Source organism: Borostomias antarcticus (assembly GCF_949987555.1).
Source record: "Borostomias antarcticus genome assembly, chromosome: 13".
Taxonomy (NCBI): domain Eukaryota; kingdom Metazoa; phylum Chordata; class Actinopteri; order Stomiiformes; family Stomiidae; genus Borostomias; species Borostomias antarcticus.
Genome location: NC_140246.1, coordinates 11,749,556 through 11,762,834, shown reverse-complemented (window position 1 = coordinate 11,762,834; position 13,279 = coordinate 11,749,556). Strand labels below are relative to the sequence as shown.

General features: G+C 40.6%; 1 protein-coding gene across 3 annotated transcripts in view; it reads left to right on the top strand.

The window, feature by feature from the left end:
* The window catches only part of slc38a4 (solute carrier family 38 member 4), a 63,381-nt gene extending 51,691 nt beyond the window's left edge, over window positions 1-11,690 (top strand). For all 3 annotated transcript variants that reach the window (XM_084447903.1, XM_084447904.1, XM_084447902.1), the window contains exons 14-16: window positions 5,307-5,451; window positions 6,772-6,869; window positions 7,066-11,690. In XM_084447903.1, the coding sequence (XP_084304029.1) occupies window positions 5,307-5,451; window positions 6,772-6,869; window positions 7,066-7,167 (345 nt within the window). In that variant the 3' untranslated portion in view covers window positions 7,168-11,690. The remainder of the gene's footprint in view (window positions 1-5,306; window positions 5,452-6,771; window positions 6,870-7,065) is intronic.
* The last annotated feature ends 1,589 nt before the right edge of the window (window positions 11,691-13,279 follow it).

Genomic DNA, 13,279 nt, shown 5'->3' with positions numbered 1-13,279 from the left:
TGACAACCTGGACCTTATTTACGACATATTATAAGACATTTGACTCACCGAGATCACTTTGGTGTAGTTCGGAGGCCTGTAGAAGAAATGTAAAATCCAGCGCGAGCCAGTATATCCATGTAATGGCAGTGATCGGGGCAACGGGAATGCAGCTTCTAAAAATCTATTTTCTGCCGCGAAACGGTTGTTTTCATCAATCTGTCTGGATGAATCGCTAGTTGTGCTTACATAGAGCATAACTGTTGTGGTTTTCACATGCCATGATCTTTAGAAACGTCTTTCGAAACGAAATAGCTTCCTCACTTTCTCCAGCACTAATGAGCACAGCGCGCAATCGTTGCTCCAGCACGCTGTGCGCATGCGTGCTGGAGCAAGTGAGGAAGCTATTTCGTGTCGAACGACGTTTCTAAAGATCATATTACAGAGGCATGGGAAATACCACAACAGGCCTATGCTCTCTATGTAAGCACAACTAGCGATTCATCCAGACAGATTGATGAAAACAACCGTTTCGCGGCAGAAAATAGATTTTTAGAAGCTGCATTCTCGTTGCCCCGATCACCGCCATTACATGGATATACTGGCTCGCGCTGGATTTTACATTTCTTCTACAGGCCTCCGAACTACACCAAAGTGATCTCGGTGAGTCAAACGTCTTATAATATGTCGTAAATAAGGTCCAGGTTGTCAAAAACGAGCATTGTCCTTTAAGGCTATTTTATCTTAAGAAATCCAAACTTGAAAACCATTTGATTCTATCTAAACTTCAATTTAACCAGCGCTTGACTCATAAATGCCTTTCACGTCACAGAACTATGTGACAAATAAACTTGTTTAAGTTGAAGCTGATGAAATAACCAATTTTATGTAGGGAGGACTGCAATGACCACATCGACCATCTCCAGACAGTAATACCGAAACTCATTGCGGCTGGTGGTGGCAGTACGGGCCACTAGGCTACTAGCCTACTCACTGCGTGTTAGGCTACAAATGTTTGTGATTACGCTATTGACGACATGTAGCCTATTCACACGCTTTCACCATTACGGACCAATTCATGATATTCAGTCCATTCATTACAGTTGTGTTGGAATGACAAAAGTTAGCGAGTGGGCATGTGGCCGTTACCTCGCAGCAGTAGTGATAATGCAGGTTAATAACGTAGGATAGCTTTTATTATTCCCCAAGGTGGGGACATTTTGATTTTCATAGCAGCAAGGTACAGAACAGAGGTAGAGATATAATTATAACATTTATAGATAGATACAACAAGGTACAAGACAGTATACTGAAATACTAATATATACTACTAGAGTTCACATTGCAGCAGGTATTGTAGTGCAAATAAGCAACATACACAAAGCATCACAGTGTTCTAAGATACTATTATACTAATACTGAAATACTAATTATACAACGGTTAGTTCTGGTTCTTGATTATGATTGGCTGGAAGCCATGTTAAAATACTTTGTAACACACACCTGGGACCGCATATCATTCCATTTTCAGTATTAATGCGCCTCCCATTTGATCCAATGCATTGTAGTTGTTGTTGTTGCTTGGCAACCCTTTTGTTAGGGGAACTATTTTGCTTGGCGGAATTGAGGGAATGATGCTTCGTTTTGAGTACAGTGGCCGGTACAGTCCCCTCTAGGCTGCACTTCCTTGGGTCCTAGTGGCTGTTGAACACGTGCCCATTCAGAATGGGTCGATTAATTGCCGCTTTCTCGAGAACTGCTCATCCAAACAGCTTCACACTCGACAGTACACTTCCTTGGGTTCTGAGCAATACATCTGCAGAATGTCAGCTTCTTACAGTGTCCGGTTCTTGAGATAATAGTGATACAGACAGACAGCATACACTGATTCCTGCCTTTATAGTTAAACTAAATGTCCCAGTGAATCTCACACTCCCAAGTGGAAGTTTACAGGAGATAAGCCCGGAGCAGACAGCGGAAAAACACTCGCCCTGACCACCCCTCCCCTGCATAGACAGAGTGGGGGAGAGAAAGAATGACAGAGATAGAGGAAGGACAAGACAATGCCTATACAGTTTGACTGCATTTTGTTTTAGACAGTGTATACAAAATGCAGTCAAAGGAGGAAAGCATGCATATAGTACCAGTATGTATACAATATGTATGGATGTATGTACAGTATATATGGAGATTGCAGCCACTTGGCTATAGCTGGTTGCTAATTTTTACTGATGTATTTCTTGAAGCTAAGAGAAGTCAGTAATAGCCATCCATTCCAATACCCATTCAAAACTAGGGAGAAGTGAGTCTGTTTTGTGAGTCTTCTGTGTCTAGAACATTTTGCATCATCAACGTTTTAAAACAAAGTGGACTGCACATGCTCATGGTATGCGATTACCTTCGCTTGTATTAAGTAGAAGGCTCCTATACTGTCTCACATTATCATAAGCCAAAATCCAAAGCGGCAAAATTGTTTGGGCATTTGAGTCTCTGTAAACAAGAGCTATATAATTTCATATGTTTAGCTATTTTACAGGATCATGCTTATGAATTCCAGTTCCAGTTACTCTTTCTGATATCTGATCCCTCACCATACTGAACAATAGGTGAAGAGTTGGGCCTTCCAATCTTAGGAAAATATGCACAGTTCAGTGCATTCACAGACGAGAAGAATTTAGAGATACTAGGATGGATTAGATGAAAGTAAATAGTACCTATAATCCTTTGCTGGCATTACCAATCCTCCTGCCCTAAACTCGTGGGTATGTGACCTTTAAGATCTCCCTTGAGTCCTCTGCCCTTTATTTGTCTGAAATGCCAGAGTAAAGATTAACATTGGCTTTGTCTCTCAAGCTCTCTGTCCTTGGCCCCAGAAAGAGGTGTGTGTGTGTGTGTGTGTGTGTGTGTGTGTGTGTGTGTGTGTGTGTGTGTGTGTGTGTGTGTGTGTGTGTGTGTGTGTGTGTGTGTGTGTGTGTGAGAGAGAGAGAGAGAGAGAGAGAGAGAGTGCGTGTGTGTGTACCTGAAATGGTAAAGTGTGGGTTCAGAATCCAGTTATAAAGACCCTGAGGCAGCAGCAGAGTGGTTTATGGAAGACTTTGTCTGGATCCAGTAGTTAATGAAACAATATCAGAATTTAGATGCTGTAAAATGTCTAGTTCTCATGCCCTCAATGACTGGTCTACACCACCAGACTTCTACAGATCAACTCTGACTCCTGTAATATGGGTCTCCCAAATTAACAGGGATCTGTCAGCCAATCGGTCTGTCTTTTTGTCAATCAATCAATCAATCAGTCAGTAAATCAAACTCACCTCATGGTTTATGGTTGTCATGTAATTTCAAAGGGACTGGCTCTCAGAGCCCTGTACCCAGCTCCCTAGCCTGTGGTGTCGGCACATCTAACGACACAGTTCATGAAGATGTAAAGCTGTTTCATACCCATGTGTGGTCTGAAATCATACTCTTGTGGATGCAATAATTGTCTGAAGCCTTTAAATTGGTCTTGTGATCCAGTGGTGCTTCATCTTGGAGTTTGCTTACCTGCTGCAGTTTGTTTGTTATACCACTTGGGGGCGGTTCAGAGAGCGCTAACCCAACACAAAGACAATACGTTCACACAACTAACTGCTGAATGTGAGCAGACTGTATGTAACTTACTATCCTGCCGCTGAGGCATTTCAATACACACTGTCATGTTCAAGATAATTGAACAGACTTGAAAACAGGCTTTTGTCACCTATATCCTAAAGGGTTTGAATAGGCTTGTGGAATACGTTTAAAGAAGTCAGACATTTTAGATGAATTGTGAGGGGGGCTTGGTTAAGTGGTATGCTCTTATGATTTTGGTAGCTTAACTACCTATTTTGTGCCAAGTTAGAACCAGGTACCATGTACAGTTTGAAAATGACAAAACATTTTCCTCGCCCACAGGCACACTGTATAGCGGTTAGATTTTTTTTTTACCTTTATCTTAACCTGTATCTTAAGAGTATATATATATGTATACATATATGTTTAGCCAAATGTAAAGTTTAAACTTTTTCATTTGAGCCCAGACAGTGGGGACTAGTCTGCAGTGCTAGCCGGTTAGACCCAGACAGATCTAGCCGCGGTACTCTGCCACATATCTCACCCCAGTGGGAGCTGTCAGCATGGGGGCAGCCAGGTTAAGAAAAAGTTAAATATCGCAACGTTCACTCCAAAGGTACCCTCGCCAAGTCTCTGTTGGGTGCTGAATAGTTGGGAGACTTGGCGGGTGAGTGGGAGAAAAGTTGTGTCGGTGCGCCAGGTTTCTAACAGCCTCAATTATGCAATGATTACAGGGAACAGTAACCCCTCCTTCCCTAAAACAGACCTACTTCCCCACCACTTCCCAGATTAGTGAGCTCACAGTGGCAGTGGATTAAATGCAACCCAATTTATTTTTTTCCTTCTAGTAGGTCAACACAACACCTGCTTCTCACACCACAGCCTTCTCAGCCCTGATCCCAAACATGTTATAGTGTACGCTCTCAGCTTCCTGTTTTGTCAAGCTTCCTGTTCCACTGATGACACGATAAGCGATAGTGTCATTGGTGAAAAGAGCAGAGAAGAGGAATCCAGGTACCAGGAAATAGAAACTGTAAACTGTTGCCTCAAGTTAGGGCCTGTCTCCACCCCTTTAGCTTCTGCCCCACCCACTCACTCTTGGCTGATGCAATCCCTCTGTAGCGTTGCACTCTGAGAGTTAATCTTCTGCCTGAATGGTGCCTCAAGCTCCTCCCTCCTTCAAACCCCCATCAACTAGCCACAGCCCCAACGGCCGGGCCAGCCTGACACTATAGTTCCTTCTGTTCTCTTGATACCCATAGCCTTTCACCTAGTGAAGCTTCATGAGGCTGAGGGAGTACCTTCAGGCGGTGGCCTGACTGGGTGACTGACTTGAGTCTCTGCACTCTCTCACGTGCTGACACACTTCAGTCAGACGTCAAGTGTGGGACTATTGAGCTCAGGTCAGCAGACCTATGTACTATTCCTACTGACTATTACCGTTTGTGTGGATTGTGTGTGTGGGTTTGAGAGACAGTGAAGAATGCCACCCTGTTTTGATGTTTGTGAACTCGTTTTACAATGGTAGAAAAGAACTGTACTCTTATTTGGCTCTCATTTGGAAGAGTGACAGAATCTCTGTTTTCATGTATAATAGAACTGGATGATCACTGGTCATCCCTTAGCTTACATGTCTACTATACATTACCTATGAATAGTAATGTACGTAGTGAACACATTGTACAGAAATCACCCATCATCTGCTATGTCCATGTAAAGAGATTTGTGTTCTTTTCCAGATCCGCTCCTCTATCAACACACTGCTGTTCAGTGAACGGGAGTTCAGCTGGATACGTCATTTGCTCATCGCCGCTGGCATCCTGGCCTTCAACAATCTCCTGGTCATCTTCGTCCCAACCATCCGAGACATCTTTGGCTTTATTGGTGAGTCCTTCTCCCCTTCTTCTGCAATACCAGCAGGAGACCCGAAATGTCAGATAAGATTTGCAATTACTTCTAGTATATTAAATCTAGTTTGAAAAAAAGACAAACACTGTCTGCCAGAAAAATAGTGTCCTTGATAAGTTTCCATTACATTTCCAGATTAGTACCCACAGAGCAGGTGTCGATGTCAGAGCAGAAGGTATCGTGGAGGTATTATTGAGGAAACAAGGGTCAGGGTTAGTAATTAAGAGAGTCAAGTCACATGGAATTCCATGTACCATTTATAACCCTCTCACTTACCACAGCTCTTGGGAACAGCCAATGATGGCAACCTTGGCAGAATTCAGTTGATATCTGTTGTCCATTAGCAGGAGTGCGCTCCTTCGTTGATTGTAGTATACTACTGATTCTACGTTTTAGGCACAATTGCTTAGGCCAGAGATAGCGCTTTTCCCACCAGAAAGCCCCCTGTACTTTTCCCCCGGGGAAAAATCCCCTAGAACTCTGTGTTCCTGAGAACTGTAGATGGCGTTCAGACAGTGGTGTAGAAGCTCTCTCCCCTCGCATGCAGAGGGACGGTACAGACTCGCCTGCTTACAGCCTGCTATATTCAGGCAGCGAGAGAGAGACAATAACGAATTCTCTGATGTTTGTCAATGGGTATTTTTTCCAGAAAATGTCTTAGTTACAACAAGATTGAACTCGGAAAGCAGTTTAGTGTTTACACGTATTGTATTTACTCAGTTTAGTTATAGAAATCCCTGCGAAGCTCAAAGAATACACTGAAATGTTTTGGTTGTGATTGCGGACTTATAAACCTCATCTGTTTGTCGGGAAATTATTTTTTCCAGCAGGTGTCTTAGTTACACCAGTATTGAACTAGGAAAGCAGTATCATGTTTATGTATGGGATTTATTCCGTTTTAGAAAATCCATTTGGAAAATCAATGCAATCACAGAAGGTTTTTTGTGCAGTGAATTTATGGTGCAGTTGAAATAAAACTTTGCCAATAGGCTGAAAGTACACAAAGTACAGTTCCCTGGCAAGAGTACCACCTCGCAAACAGGGGCTTTTTGGGAGGTATAAAGTCCCCCGTGCTCCTTTGGTTGTGAACATGGTGAGTTACCCCCAAAGGCTCGTAGTTAACCCCAAAGGCTCCTAGAGCTTCACTCTCTCTAACCTGCCCCCCAGGCAATGGTATCTAGAGTACCAAAGCCACAAAGACAACAGGCTATTATTTTAGACGTATACTGTAGGCGTATAGCATATAGCCAACCCTTTGTGGCTGTGAACCTTCTGTAACTCCTTCGCTTCTAATAGGCTCCTCTGCCGCTACCATGCTGATCTTCATCCTCCCTGCTGCCTTCTATATACGGTTGGTCAAGTCGGTGCCGCTTCGTTCTCCACAGAAGATCTCTGTAAGTGAACCATCACACACAAACACACACGCAGCATGCACTGTCAAAATAAAATGAGTCAGACTTAACGTGTACAGTATTTGATGGTGCAAGCACACACACAGTTGGAATTCAATGCATTTGAAGGCATCATGACCTGTACTCATGCTCCTGACGTACTGCCTCCCCTCACCTTCTCTCTCTCTGTCTCTACAAGGCTTCCATTTTCCTAGTGGTGGGAATCATCTTTATGATTGTCAGCCTGTCGCTCATTGTGCTGGACTGGATCCACAACCCCCCTGGCTCTCGTGGTCACTAAGTCCCCCTGCCCCCCTCGACCCCACCAACACCATTATCAGAGTTATACCACAAGTAGACCTTGAGGACTCCACTTGACCCCCACCGCAAGCCCCTCATTCCCCACCCCTACCCTACCCTAACTCGACCTCATCTTCAGGGGTGGGGCTGCAGTGCCAAAGGGGTCCCTCAACAATGCGCCAAAAAAATCCCACAGACTGAGCATATCCATGTGTGGACGGTCTCCTTCTTCTCAAACCCTCAACAGCATCCCGTAAAGTATTAACAGCGGGCGGGGGGGTGGGTGTTGTTCTTTTTTTTGCTGATAAGAACCAACCATGCTACATAGTTTCAAGCTATTGTGAAAAGCGACAGTCAGAAACTTGAGACAGGGACCTCAAACTGTCCGGAGAACCACAAGTATTGCAGGAGAATGGGATCTGGTCGGAGCACTGCTGCTAGCAGGTCAACATATCAAGGCTGCTGGTTCCCTGTTTTTGAAGATATCAGAGACAGACGGAACGCAGGGGCTGTAGCCTACCCCACTGATGAGGGCACTTCTGGCAAATCGTTGACCTTGTAAAGTGCATAGGCACATGCTCAAAAAACACGTTCCCCAGACTAGACTAATCTGAATCCATTCATTGCCAATTAGTTGTATAGGTTCTTGGACACCTGTATAATTTCATTTGGACCTCTATGAGAATAGCCCAAGCTTTTCGACTGACAGCTGAGAAGGGCTTGTCTGGAAGATGTGTCAACATGACTGTATTTAAATCCACGAATCCCTTACTCTGGTCAGTGAGATGATTTCTAACATCTGTATTTGATTAGGTAACGTACGTAGATATTCGTGTCTACTCTTATGTTATTCTTCAATAATGTCACACAGTTTGCATGTACACACATATTTCTCACTCTCCTTGCCTATGGTCAATGTTATAACATGCATATAATGGGAATGGTAGGAGAGAATGCTGGCCATTAGACAAAGCCCTCATTAGGTCACACACAGGTGCCATACACATAAGGAGATCAAGACAGCCTTTTAGCTGGGTCTACTCTCCCAATAAACATGACTCCACAAACTAGCAGCCATTTTAAATTAGCAACATACTCAGAATATTGAGCAAAAGACTACATTCAGTATTATTGTTAGAGAGAGATTTGAATGTACACAAGGTTTGAATGTACTAAGTTAATGGTATCTACTGATTGATGCATTGTACCTTACTCTTATTCTGTCACATCTTGACTGTTTTATCATACTATAACCTCAATTCTAGGGCTGTCCCAGATGAAAAATGTACTTAGTTGGATCCGGATGCAAGTCTTGCCTATTGTCGGCTGATCGTCTAATCATGTTTTTCTATATTTGTAGGCCTACCTTTATATAAAACAAATACCATAACGAAAATATATTTAATAACAAACGCTCATGTCTTAAACCAAATTAGATTGGCTAGAATTGCCTTTGTTAATTGGAATGCAGAGCAATGTACTAAATAGCTTGTGATAATCGGGGGATTTACGTTGAAGTGTCAATTAATACGCAGTACTTTCATGGATGCAAACCATGGCAATCGGCTATACATGCTTTGCACGCACATCATAAATAAAGAACTTGGACTTGCCAAGGCTTATATTGTTAACAATAAGGCCACAACCACAACTAGGCTCGCAACCACGCAACAATATGCATGAATCCCAACAGCACACTTGCCCGGCATGCGCACACTCATACCACACAGCAGGCAGGTCTATCACAATTCAGTCAAGGAAACAACTAGAATATTCTCTCACCTTAAAAAATATTTTTTCAAAGAAGTGATTCCAAAGTTTGCAAGTAGGCCTAATAAACTTTGTATTTATTCAATTTTTTTAACCGAAACTAGTGATCTGTCCTGATGTCTTCCTTTTTGTGTGATGATATGCAAATTAGTGGCTAATTTGCATATCATCACAGACATCCGCATTTGTTTAGCCTATAGGGCTGGCCCCGCACACTAAAGCAATCTATTGAAAGCACATGAATTATTTTACATTTTAATTAACAGTTATTAATAGGCTGATATTTATACCAAAATAGGATATAATATCATGATTCATTGGGCAAAACCAGGCAATTATATGGAAAAGCAGCACCCCTATAGAGCCTGATTGGAATGATCTGGTGTTTTATAACCACATTTTCCCCCAACTGCGACGATTGACTGTGAGATTGGCATACAAATCAGACCGCTTCAATTGAATCATCGAATCGTTGGGGTCAGCCCTACTCAATTCCATTGTTCAAGCATTATCAAACATGAAAAGGGGAGGCTTTGGCTTACTATCATATTACAAATTCCTAATTTCAGTTTTATAGCCTACTCTTATCATCAGAGATTTCAGTAAAACCTTTTACTACTAAGCTGTTAGGACAGTTTCCAAGTGATGATAAACAGAGATAAAATGGTAATGATGTTTGTTGCAACCAGGGTTAGAGTCAATTCCATTTAAATTCCATCAATTCAGAGTTCAAAATAATTACAATTCAAAGCAAATGCAAATTATGAATTTTGCTTCCGTTTTTTTTTCTTTTTGCATTTTACTTTTAAGTCCTAAATTAAAAAGGTTTTGACAAAAATCCGGTTTGCAACTGACATTGTTTCTGCCAGCATCTGTAATTTAGTTCACTTCTTGACATTGCACAACTTCAGAAACCAGGATATTTTTCCTTCCATCCCACTGTGTGAAAAATATATCAGACAAAAAAAATCATTGGAAATTACATTTCAAGTGCTGATTAAATACACATAAGTCCTTCTACCTGTACTGTTTCTCTAAGAACCAGATAAGTGGGGTTATCTGTTTGTTGTTAACAGATTTGCTGTATGGGCTATTTTGTTTCACTGTTACCTTAAAGGTTTGGTCAGTTCCCTGGTGACTGTCACTTTTATTTTGTTACGTGATCGAATTGGTGCTTTTATCATAGTTTTATATTGCTTTTATAACAAATAGTAAATGGCCAAAAATTTCTCTTGATTTTTAAAATATGATAATTAATTTCTAAAATAACTTCAAATGAAAATCTTCAGTCTGATCTTTTTCTGATCTTTCAAATTGTGCCTTGTGAAAAATGTTTGTTGATTTCTTCTTTTACAAACATATTGCCTCATAGCATATAACTACAACAGTAGTTTCTATTCATAGAGAATGCAATGACTGATTTTTTAAAATGTGTCCAAGCTTAACACAACATATTGAATAAATCTAGCAAAAGTGGATATGGTTGAGATCCTTTGCAGATCTATATATACATGAAACAAATGGATATTTAAAATAAAATGGTATATTATTATGTGCATGTTTCAGATTACAAACACGTCTTTTTTGACAGTTGTATATGCCTGTAAATAATCTATTGTATATGGCACACTCACTGAACTGTTTGTGCAAGGTTTGTAAAGGAGTTTACCTTGAAGTCTTCTGCAATCTGATGGTTATTTTAGTATTGAATGCTTTAGATTTTGCTGTATGACAATGCTTTTTTCTGTACGGACGATTGTACATTTGTAGAAAATGATCTCTATCCTTTTCCAGGTCTTCTTAGTTATTTACTGTATCTGGTTTAAGGAAACGTGTTTAAATATTGTTTGATTCATTAGCCTGCATTGGCACGTGTTAGCTAGTAGTAGCTTAGCATTGAGGTCTTGCATGACTTAGGTGGCTATTGTCTTGGTTTAATCTGAAGTACTTGATTCTTGCCATGTGTGTTGATCGAAGGTCAATGGAATTCAAACCACAGTAGAAATCCTTTCTTAGATGCAGTCCACCTTTAATGGCAGTTTTGTCTAATGAGTGAACAGCGTTCAACAACACTCATACTGTACTCCTTTCATTCTCTTTTCAACCTCAGCCTTAGTGCAGTATTCAGACCAACAAATTAAACACCAAGCCAACCTTATACTGTCAACTGCAGTAACTATATAATATGGCATTAGATGACATGAGATTGTGATTTTCTAAAGTAAACCGGTTTGATGTTCAAAGGGGCTACTTTTTTTTTGAAGGACCACAGACAGGATTGAAGACCTTTAAATGGTCACAGGCACTTAAGGAGGTGGGGCGGCTCTATCAATGCTGTGCCCTCAGTGTCTCTCAGGTACTAACAGGAAACACATTACCTCTCTCTTTGTCATAACTATTTAAGTCACACAGTTCAAACAGGGCCAGGATTGCAACTTGTTTCCATCTATAATATTCATTACCAGGGTTATCTCCTCTGTCAAATATGTGACGTTAGTAAGGTTGTCATTGCTTGTCGTGCTTTGGGCAGTGGTGAAGAATGTGTCATGGAAGAGAGTTTGAAGTAACGTGTTACCCTAAAGCATTTGTATGTAAACCCACCCTAGAAAAGCACTGGCTCGATGCCTTGCCATTCTAAGTGTCTGCTTCCTGTGGATCAACTAACATTTAAATTGTTTATTTGCCTGAACAAAGGGGATTTTTGTATCCATGAAGCTGTTTCAAAACCATGTAACATGAATAAAAAAAAATGAAATGGAAACCCTCTCTTTGTGAATGTTTTATATATATACAGTAGAAAGTAGAATCACAATCAGAAACCGTTTATTGCCATGCAGTTTTACAACGTGCTAGAAATTTGCTTTCGGCCAAATAGTAGTTGGTATGAGATAAATGCCAGTGGTATTTCTCATTTAAATACAATGCACAATAAATGAATATGGTAGGTAGGTAGGTACCTATGAAAAAATGCTTACCAATAGTTTTCTTCACCAATGTGTTCATATATAACTCATGTCAATTTATTCCAACCCAAATCCACTGAGGAAATTCTGGGGTGCCAATCAAAGTTGAGGTACCCAGAGGACCTGTGCAAAAAAAAAAAAAAGAATTTGCCAGCTTGTGGTCCAACTAGGGGGGGGCTGAATCAATTCCAACCATTAGTTTTGAGTAAAAATGACTCTCTGGCCATTAAATCCTGTGTACTTTTCGCGTGTGCCGAAAACCTTTAATTATATTTTTTATAGGCTACGTATCTCAAAGGGAGTCTACTGTACATGTAAGGTGGGGTTTTGGGGTGTTGAATTGATTCCAGTCATTACATTTGAGTTAAACCCACTCCAAAATAACTGTACATAACACTGCAACATTAGAGTGATGACTAACTCTGCACATGCTCAGTAGGATTAGTGACTAGACTACCAGTCCTCTGTACTAGTGGCTAGACTAGTCTACCAGTCCTCTACAGTATGTCAGTGGTTCTCAAACTTTTCAGGCTCAGGGCACCCCTATAACATAATTTCATCCACATCACCCCTAAATTACATTCTTAGTTTTTACTCTCAGCACCTTATATATGCCAACTTTTACTGAGTCATTCTACAGAAACGCCGCATTTTTCTGTCCCCAGGCTTTGTAGAAAGGATACACTTCCAACTAACTTTGCAGTCACATTTAATTTGTTTATTTTCATAAAGTAGAATGTTCTTTTAACAATTATACATAATTGAATTGGGCAATATTTGTTTTTAATCAGGTTTTTAATCAGAGGTTTAGGGGTATATTTTGAGTTTAAAAATATATTTATCTCCCATTTTAAATGCAATAAAGTATACACCCCTATCACATTCATTAAGTGAATAACATAAAAAAAGAAAATACCAAGAAAATATAAAAAATAATATAATGGAAAGAGCTGTCCCCTTGTGTCATGTCACTGGTGTCACCGCTTAACAACAATCCCTATTCTGAAAAAAATATTACATCACTTCCTACGTACTATTTCCTGAAGAACTGTCAAGAAAGGGACATGGTAAGTCTGCCGTCTCTTTTCAAATGTTGGAAATTCTCATTTATCTCATAATTTCATGCGAGGCATTTAGTTGCCATCACTGGTATGACCTATTTGATAAGGGAAATGTAAAAAAGTATAATACAAATGGATTAAATACATACATGAGTTTAGCATGATTAGCAATGAGTGCTAATAGGTACTATAGTTGCCATTTTGTAATATGCATATTTCATGAAAAGTCACTAGCGTTACCGTCACTGGTGTTACTGCTACTCATGGTAACATGAGTGACGACCAGTAACACCAGTGACTATATGTTTTGGTAACTCTA